The sequence below is a fragment of the Pyxicephalus adspersus genome, chromosome Z (assembly GCF_032062135.1).
Source record: "Pyxicephalus adspersus chromosome Z, UCB_Pads_2.0, whole genome shotgun sequence".
Classification (NCBI taxonomy): domain Eukaryota; kingdom Metazoa; phylum Chordata; class Amphibia; order Anura; family Pyxicephalidae; genus Pyxicephalus; species Pyxicephalus adspersus.
This window is the reverse complement of record NC_092871.1, coordinates 60,396,022-60,410,512: the sequence shown is the minus strand read 5'-3', so window position 1 is coordinate 60,410,512 and position 14,491 is coordinate 60,396,022. Positions and strand designations below refer to the sequence as shown.

The 14,491-nt window shown below is 40.1% G+C and overlaps 2 protein-coding genes across 3 annotated transcripts in view; one reads left to right on the top strand and one right to left on the bottom strand.

Moving 5' to 3' along the window:
- The window catches only part of AK1 (adenylate kinase 1), a 42,015-nt gene extending 38,923 nt beyond the window's left edge, over positions 1–3,092 (top strand). For both annotated transcript variants that reach the window (XM_072429697.1, XM_072429696.1), the window contains 2 exons: positions 182–373; positions 2,712–3,092. In XM_072429697.1, the coding sequence (XP_072285798.1) occupies positions 182–373; positions 2,712–2,780 (261 nt within the window). In that variant the 3' untranslated portion in view covers positions 2,781–3,092. The remainder of the gene's footprint in view (positions 1–181; positions 374–2,711) is intronic.
- Positions 1–14,491, bottom strand: part of CERCAM (cerebral endothelial cell adhesion molecule) — a 461,142-nt gene that overhangs the window by 95,761 nt on the left and 350,890 nt on the right. The window lies entirely within an intron of this gene.

Sequence of the window (14,491 nt, the reverse complement as noted above, 5' to 3'; positions counted from 1 at the left end):
TCGCAGTCTGGTATTCTGAGGGTTAACTGGTTTGCCGACACTGCTATAGATTAATATAATCTCAGACATCACCTGATGTGTCACTATAGAATAATATGATTTTAACCATAATTTGTCCATTGTCTATCATGATATATAATATTTATTTCAGATATAACCCATCCATTGTCTTAAAATCTAGATTGCTCCACCTTCTCTTCTGTTGTACATTGATGCTGGTGCAGACACAATGGTGAAACGACTACTGAAACGTGGAGAGACCAGTGGCCGAGTGGATGACAATGAAGAGACCATCAAGAAGAGACTAGACACATATTACAAAGCCACAGAGCCTGTCATTGCTCTGTATGAAGGAAGAGGCATTGTAAGAAAGGTATGAACAGGGAACAGCCAAGTAGCTTGTGAGGTTGTAGGAAAGGGAGACATTTGAAGAGGACCCCAAAAGATTTACTTTTTTTCAAAAATGTATTTAAAGCATAGCAAAATATTAATGATTCTATATACTTCATATAGTATTCAAAATATTATAACATGTTTATTGAATTTTAAGTTTAATGTTGATTCACACATTCCATACTGACCCTTAAAGAAAGAGAAAGCATGAAAAATACAAGAAGCACCAAACAGAACCAGGGCTGAATGTATACTCTTTGCACTCCTCCGCAAGATGTTCTTACAGGGCTTTAAAATAACAAGTGTAAATACCATATCCACACAAACTTTGACTGATGATGGAGTGGCTAGAGGGACAGTTTGCCCACAGTGGCTCACTTGTAGAAGTGAAAAATAGAAGGGTACTTTAAAGCAGAACTAAACTGAAAAGTGCCTAAAACAAAAAAAAAAATACACTTACCTTCAATCCTGCAGCGCAGTGCATTGGTAAGGAGGTGTCTTCCATCAGGTCCTGCGTTGTCCCGTTATCTGTTTCTGAGCTGGCATGTTTTACTTAACATATAATGGATGTCTACCCTTTTTTGTAAAGTGAAATTTCTGAGCCTTAGATGTATAGGCACATCCAGTTAGTAAGATAAGGTACATTACTGGTCCACTAACATAGATACACAAATTACAGAAAGATATCAGCCCAGCTGGCCCATGACCCAGCTGCATTATACTGGCAGGCAGGGGTCCATCATTGGAAATGCAGAAAACTTTAAGCCAAACCCATGTGTAGGATTAGTCAGAGAGGTTTAGTTGGCCTATAACAGTTTGTAGCACTTCCTTTTATGCTTTAGTAACACATATTTGATTTAATAAAGCTCATCCAAGGCTGGATACACTTTCATCAGTGAAGCTGGGTGATCCAGCAAACCTGGAATAGATTTCTTAAATCATTTGCTAGCAAATGTTTTGAATCCTGGACCAGATCCATTAAAAGTTTGCTAAATCACCCAGGTTCACTGATGAAAGTGTATCCTCTCCAGCCCTGTAGAGCTTTAACAAATCAGGCTCATAGACTTGCATTGTACAACACTGTCAGGCAGAAGGTAAACGCGTGTGTGTGTGTGTGCGTGCGTGTGTGTGTGTACATCAAAACAACATTAACACCCATTATTATGATTTAGAAATCAATCTAATCTGTTTAACAATTACACTTTGATTTTATAATATATGTCCAGCCAAAAAAAAAGTTTTTTTATTTTTGGACTGAGCAAGGACTTAGAGCGCCTGGTAGGTATTTGTCTGCTATCCAGGGCTTTATAAATGATATTTAGCTACACTTTCTGTCCTGCTGACAAAGTTTTTCCAGACAGGAAGTTGGAAGAGTTTTCGAACAACAACACTGACATTTAAGTTTCGACATGCTAGAAGGGTTTTTACATTTCATAATAACAGAGAACTACAGCACGAGCCATGAGAATCTGAATTAGGAAGCAACAATAGGACTGGGCTTGCCAGATATCTTGTAACAGCGTTTTTCAACTTTTTAACCATGAGAGAACCCTTGAAATAACTTTTAGGTCTTCAGGGAACCCCTGCTATAATTTCTATATGCAAAGCTCACAGTACATTAGTGTGCTGGTCAGTAGGAAGAATGCCCCTTACATAACTGGTCAGATACCCAAAATGATCAGTGATATCAGTTAACCTGACCTGGGAGATCCAAATTGCTCATTGCAACCTTTGGAGGAACCCAAGGGCATAGCGAAATGCTGCCTTATAGGATGCTAAGCAAGGAATTAAAGTAAAGGAATTTTACATTGCAAATTAGTTGAAAATAGAAGCCTGCATCTATTAGCTCCTAGGAAGCTCATTTTCAATGGCAACAGTGGGGCAGAGTTTCCATTGGCTGTTAGTTGTCAGGGGATGAGACCATGATAACTGATGTAAGTATCTAGACAGCTTTCCAGTAAACCTCCTAATGTACACAGCAGGCACAAAAGTTGGATTGAAGAGTAAGTTTGTCCATTTCTAACAGAACAAAATGTTGGATGTTGACTGTAAGCTAAACAGCAACACAATGAGCAATACACTTAAATAAAGATTGCAGTTAGTTTTAGGACACATCAACTAGATGGCATAAACTATAAATGAAAATATACAGTATACTGTTTTATTATCATGCTTTATCATACAGAATAATTATCTGAATGCAATGCTTTAGGGCAAGACTAGAAAGGCATTGTGCCGACTGAAAAGGGGTCAGGAAATTGCTTTGAAAATCATACAAAGCGTTCCAGTCTATTCATATATGTTTATTTTCTCCACAGATCCACGCAGAGGAAACAGTAGATGAGATCTTCAAACAAGTCAGCAAAGCCCTTGACGCCTTGAAATAAACAGCAAAAAAGTGAACAAAAAATGCCTTATTTTTCTGTGTAAACATGATCCAGCCTTATCTTTCAACCCACCTTTCCCCCAAAAATAATTCAACACATATTTAAAAAAAATGAATAACAAACTGGGCGCGAGTGTCATTTTGTCTGCCTGCTATCACACCATCCCATCTAGAGACTTAAGGGAATTTTCCCTTTTTCCCGTAGGAAGGTGCGTTCTTCAACCCTGATCCCTTCTGTCTTTTCTTAAAATGTTGATATCCTCGCTCTCTTCCTGTTTTCCTCAACAGTAAACCACTCTATGGAAACACGCGAGGTATTTTGCCTTGCCTGCTGTTTTATTGTCTTTCTCAAGTTTTTCCACTTTGTCCGGCTGGAGACGTCACTTCGCAGTCCAGGAAATGATTGTTTGAAATGTGCATCACCTCGGGAGCAAAGTATGGCTGTTTATCTGCTTGCGTGGTTAAAGTGACAGGACCGTAAGATTATGGCTAAAGAGTTAAGCTTCACTTGGCGTTCAGCCTGTTTCCTTTTGGAAGCTTGCAATCTCCTTGCAGAAAGCTGGAAGGTCACCTCTGACCTTGATGTAAAGGCACAGACCATGGAGGGTGGCGGTGAGCGGCAGACCGGCAGACCGGATGCTGCTTTGTCCTCTGGGAGGTGTCCAATACAATATAAATGTATTGCATATTTTTGTAGCAGAAAGTGATTCAAAGCTCCTTTAGCATCATCTAAAAGGAATGTTGCAACAGAAAAAGTCCCCTGAACTTCTAGCTGGCACCGGTTGTCAAAAGTTGTTTATGTAGGCAGTATGGGTTAATTAATTGGGTGATTAGTGAGGTTGCAGGTCAAGTTTTAGACCCACAACTTTATCATTTTAAAGGTAGCAATACATTGCATACAAATAAATTATTTTAGGGACAAGTTTTCTCAGAAGTTGACACTGTAGATTTAGGTGGACACCAAATGGCTGAATTAACCAACCACCAAGATCTTGTTTCTCAGCTGGTTTCCTAAAGCTACATACACACTTCCAATTATTATCGTTGGAAAACGAACGACGAACGTTCATGCACGATATATATGAACGATCGTATAGCACCGATCCTGCACATAGAGTTAACGACACGATCGTTCGTAGATATTGTACACACAATAGATACGATCGTTTGAGCGATAGAGGAACTATGTGCACGACAGGAAAGTGACGGACGTTCGTTCATCACGCATGCTCTGAACATGGACGATCAACGAACGACCGTACACACGAACGATGTTCAACGATCGTCGTCCAATCCGATCCGTCGGTCCGGTCGTTCGTTTCCAGCGACTTTCCTCGTTCGTCGGCGTCGTTGGTTACTTTTTTACGAACGATTTTTTGCCCAATCGATCGTTCGTCGTTCGATTGGAACGATAAAAATTGGAAGTGTGTACGCACCTTTATACTATGTTCACAGCTATTCAACTTTGTTCCATTCAATTATAATCAAGGGTGTCAGGAAAAGAAAAAAAAAAAAGGCAAGGTAGCCTACCTCCTGCAGTTGTTACACCTATTAAACAATCAATAGTTTTGTTGATAGGTTGTCTTGAACCATTCAGTAATTTCTATGTTGATACTGGTGTACTAAACCACTTGACAATGTTTTGTATGTTTTGGGGATTCTATTGGTGAGATATCTACACTTGCATATCTGGGTCTACACATCTGCTGTAACCATTATATGGGTTTTTTATCTCCCATTGTGGAGAATGTATCAGGAAAATCTTTATCATACAAAGGCTCGCAGGACGGGTAAGTTCCTTACAGTTAGTCATAGTTTTCATGAGGAAATATTAAAACTGAACTTTTGGGAAAAGAAAAGTTTACCCATACAATGGGTTCCCCTTCCCACTGCAATAAATACCTACTTATTTTGCCTAGAGAATGATAAATGTGGATGACACACATTGATACATTGCTCCCATAGATACCCTTCTTGAAGCAACTAGCACTGAAAGCCTCTTCCCTTCACTGCCTAACCAGTGACAGCTCTCACATCATGTTGTATAATGCAGGACCAGCACTCCAACATTCCAAGGGCCTGTCAACAACCCAGAGGTGTTAGATAATGGAGGAGAATGCCAGCAGCTGTGGAAGCAGCCATTAGGGTTTTAGTGTTACATTTATTATAATTCAGTGGTCGCCAACCTTTTCAGGCCGACGGATCACTAAAGGTGAGTGACACCTGGCTCCGGACTGTGCATGCCCAGGGAGCCAGGTGTCACTCAAAGGGTGAACTTCCCCTTTAGTGACGTCATGATGCCAGAACCCACCCACTCCCCATCACAGGTCTGAGCCTGTGACGGGAGAGTTGGCGGGTTGTGTCCAGAGACACAACCCACCCACTTCCCGGACCCTTCGATCTGTAGTGGGAACATGGTCCGCGGCTCTGGCCGGTGCGTCCCCCCTAGCAGGGTCCTTCTCCTGACCCCGTTTAGGGGCGCCACTAGTTGGGGACCGCTGTTATAAATTATACAGAAGCTGTGCTGAACTTTGTAAGATTTTTTGGGCAGGGATGAGGTGAAGGATCAACCTTTTTAACCTTCATGCCCTAATCCTAACCCCTTAGACCCTCATTATAATAAAGTAATATATTTCATCTGCAACTCTCTATTCTATATTTCAAACATATGCCAAGGACTCCCCAGCTGACTGTACCCAAAGGTATTTATCTAAACAATTGCCCATCACTTGTTCTTTAACTTTTTACTGCCAGACTAATTTTTCATGCATGTGCTGCATTGAACTATAACATCCTACCTTGTAATGTGGTTCACTGCTTTGTGGAAAACAAAAAACAAACAAAAAAAAAGAATCACAACATAATCCACATGTTTTAACATAATGAATCACAACAAACCGGTCCCAATGGGCCCTTATAAACTTCAACCTAAACATATGTTGGTTCTGTAGGTTCAAGATAAATGTGGACATATGCAGTTACTGGAAACAATGTGTTTTGATCCAGAATTCAGCACCATCCATTTACTTTGTTAAGAGGAATTTGTTGTCAGCTGCTGTGAAGGGATTTGCAACATTCATTGCAAATACTGTTGTAATTCACAAAAGGTGACTATAATTTAGAAATGAAAGAGAGAGTAAAGGAAGGAATAAGCTTTTAAGATGGCACTTAAGAGAAAAAATAAAAAAATATTGTATTATTATGTTCCAAATCAATATATAAAAGAATCCAAATGGATAGAATAACTTCAATTATACAATCAAAACACTTAAAATATTTTGCTGCGCCTATGTAAGTACAATTTGTATTCGAGGAAGTACTTGATTCTATACTTATAAATCTCCTTTACTCGACGCGTTTCGCCACCAAGGGCTTCCTCAGGGGATACGAAGAAAAGTAGTAAAACTGAAATGAGCTGATATATATAATTATTTAGATCCTACTGATCTTTCCTATCATATAAATATACCAAAAAGCCGTATAGAGATTGTTATCATTATCATAGTCTTACAGTTATCAAAAACATGGTAATACAGTAATAAAAATGAATACATGTACCATGAAGGAAAATATATCAACATAATCTGGTAATTTTACATGATAGTTTTGTGATTTTAAGAATACAGTTTCCAGATTAATTGGTAAGAATAAATTTACTGTGCAAACTTAGGTTTTGAAGGAGTGAAAACTCTTAAAAACAGGTATAGTCCATTTGTTTGGGTAGCTGCCCTACAAGGTGGAACATTAGTGAGAAAGAGGATTTCATAATTATAAAGGGTCAATTATTAAATAAAATATAATAAAGATGTATGAGGAGACTTCCATCAGCAATGATTATGCCAATACAAGTCTCTAAAGTCTAATGGAAGTATAACTTGAAGAGTAAAGGATCTGAGTTACAACAAAAAAAAGAAAAAAAAAAACGCATTAATGGAGACCTAATATAAATGAGCTGAAAATGGCCAAGGGCACCTTAAGTAAAAGATTATATATATAGTTACCTTAAGTGTAATATTTACCCAAGGAAGGCTGAACTAGATATCAGTTAATTCCTTTGATGTTAGAGGAAATTATAGTTTGAGACATTGCCTTCCAAATGATGAGGTATAGTGCTGCCTTATGATGCTTGACTGGGGTAATCTATAAACACATTAATGGAGACTCATTGTAAATTACCTGAACAAGGCAATAGGCACCATAAATAGAAAAGTATATATAGTTAACTAAGATGTAATATTTACCCAAGGAAGGTTGAGACAGATATCAGGTAATTCCCTTGATGTTCAAGGAGATTGTAGTTTAAAACGCTGCCTTCCAAATTATGAAAAAATAGCATACCTTATGATGTTTTGCTGAGGTAATCTATGAACTAAATGAAATCACTAAGTTAGAATAAGCATACTAACAAACTATTTCCGTAGAGAGTACAAAGAACTAAACTTACTTGTAGCAAAAGAGACATATGGAGAGCGCCCAGGTGCTTAATTTTAGAATGCACGGTTTGTATATATATATATATATATATATAGCATATAATCGATAATGGATAAAGTAATGTAAGAGTATAGTCAATAAGGAACAACACTATGTTTAAATCCCCCGAGATCTCGCTCCTCAGGAAATATGAAGAAACATTGAATGTTTACAGGAAAAAAACGTCCATCATTCAAACTAAGACGTGTGTTGAGTGCTCAAAACGAACAGCTTTGTTGAGTGTAGGGAATACTTTTATGTTTTTTGTTTTTAATAGAAATCAATAAGTATAATGGGCGCATGACAGAGGTACTGAAAGGTTAAAATTCAAACATTTTTTTGATCGGGAAAAACATATAGAGAGTAGGATAGAGATACTCATTTGATTCCATGCATCTCACCCAATATATGGAAAAAGAGGAGAGTGCCTCTATACCAATGTAATTGGGTCCTGGGCCAGGGAGAAAATATCCCATGCCTAAACGAGGAATGAGAATGCCGCAGACGCCATAATACATGGCATCACTGCATAATACCATCCCACATAGGGGCGCCTCCCTTCCCCCGTGGTGCATGGAACAGAATTCAAAATAGATAGAGGGTTGTCATTTGTAAATGCTGTAAATTGTTGAATCTGCTGAATGGAAACCAAATTCTTTTACAATGTTGAAACGTACAGAAAAAACAAAAACACATAGTATAAGATACATTAATGTTAACATAACTGTTACAAAACTTACTTATACCAATAAAACAGACCAAAGAACTGAAAAAGAATTAAAGTATTAATGAGCAAGGAGCTTTTGATATAGTCTAAGATGATATGTAAAGAGTACATGGATGTCACAAAAATATAGTTTAGAGGTCTTCCCTAGAGTAGAAATGGTTGAAAAGATAATACATTGTTTAGACCTGGAGGTAATAAAGCAAACCTAGGTTTGAATCCACCTAGTTTCTGCTCTAAGAATTGCTGCATCAATGTTACCTGCCTCATCAATGTTACCTCAGCTGTCTTCTATCTGAGACATATAGTCCCCCCAATTGTTCATCATCATGCAGGTATGATGAACAGAAACAAATTGTTAATCCAAAAATTTAAACAACAGAGAAAAAATCTACTGTTTTGGCACATACATTTTTCGAAAAATATATAATTGAAAAATGTAATCCTGCTGGATTACTTATTCAACTCTTCTCAAACATCAAAAATCCAACTTTAAATAAAAATTATTGGGATTCAATTCCTAATAACTGTACAGAAAATCTTATGCAAATACTGATTAACTATTACAAAAATGAGATGGTTAAATTGGTCTATGAACTTTCTTCTATGTACACTCAAAATAATAATATCATTAAATCTGCCCCTTTGCAAGAGAGATATGATTCTCTCAAGAAACATCTTGAACGTTTCAAAACAGATTTATTCCATAAAAAATACTTAAAATTTCAAAAAGATGCTTTTACTAAAACAAAAATCAGCATACAAATGGGAGCCTTCTTTCAGTCAATGAAATAACATTCCTCCACCTCCACCTCCTTCCACCTCCTGCCCCTTGATCTCCATCTAACCATTTCTGTCACTCCACCACACCTACCTCCACATCCACTTCTATGCCATTTATTCACTATTCTCAATCAGATATCTCATCTGTTATACTATCACCTTCACAGCATTTGTCCACCACCTCAACACAACCTAACATTCACCAAGGCAAGAAAAGATCAGTTAGTGATCCTAATTCTCCTTATATGGACAATCCAAAATGCAAACCTTCTATCACTACCCCTGTGGAACCCCCAACTGGGTTGGGGATCCCGAAAGTCACTAATACACATGCTATAGGCATCTCTTCCACTGATTATATGCTACAATCCGACACCATACAGAGTCCCTCTCCGCACAACCCTGCATCTACCTCACCTAATTTTTTACCCCTGCCTATACCCATTAATTGGGCAACCCATTTTGGTGCTATTCCTAAAACATCCAAATCTTTTTTAGCCCTTCACCCACCCCCTCTCCATCCACCCACTTACTTAAAAAAACTCCCTCAGATGAACGAGAATTAGACATAATCAATTTACCATCTGATCAGTTGTCTGCAGTTGTAAATCAACTTCTCAAATGTGGATTTACTTTCTCCACTTCTTCTGAACTAGATACATTTGAATTAATTAAAGATGTAAATTTATTTGCTCGAAACTTAGCACCTAAACTTATGTACAACAAATCTATGCCCTCTAATGAATATAAAATCCCACATGAACATGACAGTTTTAATAAACAAGATTTTAGAACACTGAAAATTCTTCAGCAATTGTTAAATGAAAATGAATAAATCGAAACAGACCTTTTGTCTTTTAACCAGGGGACATCTATGCCATTTTCATCCAGACGTTTAAAGTAAATGTTTTTTCCAACGTTATTATACTTTTCTCATATGCACACTTTTGTGAAATTAGTCACTCATGATTTAAGGTAATTACAAACCTCTATGACTAATACTGTGAATGTGAAAGAAGAAATTGCAGATGGAACAAACGATGAGGTTGAGGCATTATGGGTGGAATTGAATGTGGAGTTCAATAACACACAATTAATTATTGGAGTCTGCTACAGGCCCCAGAGTGCTAAAGAAGAACTAGAAAATCAGCACAGATAGAAAAAGCAGCAAAAAGTGGAAGTGTTTTAATAATGGGAGATTTCAACTACCCTGACATTGACTGGAGTAATGACACTACAGGAACAGCAAAAGGGATGAAAATTTGTAAATTTAATACTAGATAATTTTATGGTACAGTTTATAGAAGCCCCAACTAGAAATGATACTCTGCTGGACATAGTTCTTTCTAACAATGCAGAGTTTATAACAAATGTGCATATCATCAAGAGAATCTGGGTAGGAGTGACATATGATTTTTATTTAATGTAGGTTGTAAACAGGAAGCAAAAACAGGAAAGATAAAAACATTTAATTTTAAGAGAGCAAATTTTCCATTATTAAGGGCGGCTCTCTGTGACTTGGACTGGGAGACAATATTGTCCTAATAGAACACAGAACATAAATGGGAATGTTTCAAGTCTGTTCTACAAAAGCACACTGAAAAAAATATTCCAATGGGTAAAAAGTTTAAGAGGCTAAAATTAAAACCTATATGGCTCACAGCTGATGTTAAAAAAAGCCATAAGGAACAAGAAGGGCATTCCAAAAATATAAAAATGAAGGATCACCTTCATCATTTGAAAACTATAAAGAATATAACAACAGATGTAAAAAGGAGATAAAATGTGCAAAACTTTAAAATGAAAGACAGATTGCAAAGTAAAGTAAGGCAAACCCCCCAAATTTTTAAAAATATATTTATAGCAAAAAGATCAGATCTGAGCATGTAGGCCCCTTAAAGGATTTCGTTGGATTTGTACCTGAGGATAAAGACAAGGCAGATCTACTAAACCTTTTTTTTTAGCTCTGTGTACACAAAGGAAAATGGCAGATCTCATGTCCGAATTTATAATGTCACTGCCTTAAATGAGTCACAATGGCTCGGAATTGATATGATTGAGAAACAGCCGGGAAAAATTAAGGTTGACAAAGCACCAGGACCTGATGGATTACATCCACGTGTCCTCAATGAGCTGAGCTCGGTTATTTCAAAGCTATTATTTTTTATTTTTCGAAACTCTTTAGTCCCTGGTACCGATGGATTGCTGTAAGGCCAATGTGGTTCCTATCTTCAAAAAGGGAGCAAAGTCATTACCAGGTAACTACAGATCGGTGTCACGGATCCCCGCAAGTCTAGGTCATCTGTGCCTTCTTCCTGCTCACCCTCCCTGAATTCCCCTGCTGCCAGCACCATCTCTGCCTCTGAATCCAACACTCTGCATACTTCCTGTTCCAAGTCAAGTGATTCTCTGTCAGCTCCTTGCTTTAGAGAACCAGAGTATTCTGTAGACACACTCCCTCTGCTGGCAAACATCTGAATAACACCTGAGATTATCTCAGCAACAGCACTCCCTCTGCTGGCGTGATTGATGTCTGTGGCTCACTTGATCCACGCCCGTCACCTGACATTCCATTCTTAAGGAAGTGACCTGCCAACAGGAAGTTGCCTGAACAATGAGTTCCTTGGCTCTGCTTCTAGGTTCCTGTTGTTTGTTTCTTCTGTTCAAGATTCTTCATGTACTGACCATGGCTTGTTTCTGACCACTCTTGTTCGCTGCCCTCCCTGACCTCTTGCCTGTTTCCTAACCAACCCTGTTTGCTGCCTGCCCTGACCTTTTGGCTCGTCTGACTACTCTCCTGGATTTCCCTTTTGCACTACGTTTTGGTTCCAGCTTGTTAACAGTCACCTGCCTTGGCGGGCACAGGGGCCGCAACCTGGCAGTAGCTTGCCACACAACATCCTCACTTCTAGAGGCTCTGAAGAAAACCAAGCTACTGCTTAGAGCCTGCGCTCTGTGCACTTCTCTACCCACAGGGTTGGTGACACAGTGGGTCCACCACTTGGCCTTGTGGAGCCGTGACAGTTTGTTCAGGCCATGGACTACGCCAACATTCCACTACCTGACTCCATGCAGGACCTGCTTGAACGAGTCCAAAAACAAGAGTTGCTCCAAATAAAAAATGTGGACTTTCTCTGGCGATGCGATGAACGCCTTAATGAGCTCCAGTCAGCCATTGGCCGGCCTCCTGTCTCTGCAGCTTCAACTCCAGCCTGTGTATCTGGGATTCCAGTACCCACTACAGTTCCAGCCACCTTGCCGCCATACTCTACACTTCGGCTTCGTGCCCCCCCTCGCTACTCCGGCGACCCCGAACTCTGTCGAGGATTTCTTAACCAATGCCAAATCCAGTTCGAATTGCAGTCCTGGAACTTTCCCACTGAACGAACAAAGGTGGCGTTCTTCATTTTTTTATTGCCGGGAGAGGCACTTGCTTGGGCTTTACCTCTCTGGGAAAAGAGGGATCCCATCCTGGGAAACTTCAGTGCCTTTTTGCAGACCTTCCATAAGGTCTTTAATGAACCTGGCAGGGTTTCTTCACCAGCTTGGGCCTATGTCAAGCCTCCCTCTCCAATATGCTGTCAGATTCCGAACCTTGGCCTGTGAACTAGAATGCTACTTTCCCCTGAAAAGCAGGCACACTGCAGACACCTGAACCACTGCTTGTACTGTGCAAGAGAGGGCCTCTACAAAAACAATTGTCCCTTCCCCAAATGCCAGTGTCTAGAGAAATGGGGAGAGGGCTCCCTAGGCAAATCTTCTACCTCTCTTCCCTCTAAAATAACCTTTCCTGTCCAGATCTCTTCTGGTAAGCACCAATTCTGGACCCTAGCCTTTTTGGACTCTGGCACTGCTGGGAACTTCATTAATCAACGATTAGTTTCTGATTACAATATTCCTGTGGTGCCCCTATCTAGACCATTGGTGGTCTCTGTGGTGAATGGCACGGCCTTACCAGACTACATCCAGCATGCCACGGTGCCACTTGCCATGAAACTTGGGGACCTGCACACGGAGGCAATTTTCTTTTTGGTGGTGCCCAAGTATATTCATCCTGTCTTGTTGGGCTTACTTTGGCTACGCAAACATGCCCCCATCATCGAATGGGGATCTAGAGACATACTCTTGTGGAGCAGCAGATGCTTTCAGAAATGCCTTTCTCAAATCCTCCCTTTCCGGCAGGTTTGTTCCACCACGACATCCCCTGTCCCTGGGCTACCCAAACAATACTGTGAATTTCAGGATGTTTTCTGCAAAAAAAAGGCTGAAACTCTACCACCTCATCACCCCTACGATTGTGCTATTGTTCTCTTTCCTAGTGCCTCTCCCCTCCGTGGCAGAGTCTACCCTCTCTCAATTCCTGAGACCAAAGCCATGTCTGAATACATCCAAGAGAATTTGGCAAGGGGCTTCATTCGTAAGTCTTCCTCCCCAGCCAGGGCTGGATTCTTTTTTGTCCAGAAAAAGGATGGATCCTTACACTCTTGCATTGACTATAGGGGTCTTAACAACATCACTTTTAAAAATAAATATCCATTGCCTCTGATCTCTGAATTATTTGATTGTCTCCAAGGGGCATCTGTCTTCACCAAGCTTGATTTGCGGGGTGCCTACAATTTAATTTGCATACGCAAGGGCGAGAAATGGTAGACAGCCTTCAGTATCTGAGATGGCCACTATGAATATCTAGTTATGCCATTCAGACTCTGCAATGCCCCTGCTGTATTCCAAGATTTCATGAATGTTGTCTTCCTGGTCTTCCGAACCTTTCCAGGCCTTTAAACTTTTAAATAAAGTTTTGCCTCTGCTCCTGCATTGGTGCTCCTGGACACTTCCCAGCTCTTTTTCGTAGAGGTGGATGCCTCCTCTGTTGGCATTGGTGCCATGCTGTTTCAGAAGAATGCTTCCAGCAAGTTAAGGACCTGTGGGTTCTTTTCTAAGAAATTCTCTCCAGCTGAGAAAAATTATGCCATTGGAGACAGGGAGCTTCTTGCTGTCTTGCTTGCTCTTGAAGAATGGCGCCATTTGTTGGAGGGAGCTTACAAAACCTGTGATCATTTTTTCAGACCATAGGAACTTACAGTATCTTCAGACTGCACAACGTGTGAACCCCCGTCAAGCCCGCTGGGCTCTGTTTTTCTTAAGGTTTAATTTCGTATTCACCTATCGACCGGGTCCCAAAAATGTAAAGGCAGACGCTCCTTTTTGTTCTTTCGAGAAGGAAAATCCTGAAGTGGAACCAGCCTTCATCATAGAACTGGCTCAAATTGTGCCTAAAGCCCCTGTCCATCTGCTTCGAGTTCTACCAGGAAAACCCTTGTACAAAAAAACCAGCGTCCATTGGTCCTTCGATGCCTCTAAGGTGCATGCCTCTAAGTTTGCGGGGCATCACGGGCAACAGGGGACCTTTGAACTGATTAGTCTTAGGTACTGGTGGCCGGATCTGAAGCAAGAAGTGAGGGACTTTGTGGCCACACATCTCTATCGACTTTGTCACCGACCTTCCATCTTTCAATGGTTTCACTACTATTTGGGTTGTGATTGATCGGTTCTCCAAAATGGCCAATTTTGTTCCTTTACCAGGTCTCCCGTCTGCCTCGACCTTGGCGAAGATCTTCTTCAAAGAAATTGTTCGCTTACACGGCTTGCCTTCCCACATAGTGTCCGATCGGGGTGTACAATTCTCGCTTCTGGAGGGCCTTTTGTCGCCATCTAAAGATCCAGTTAGATTT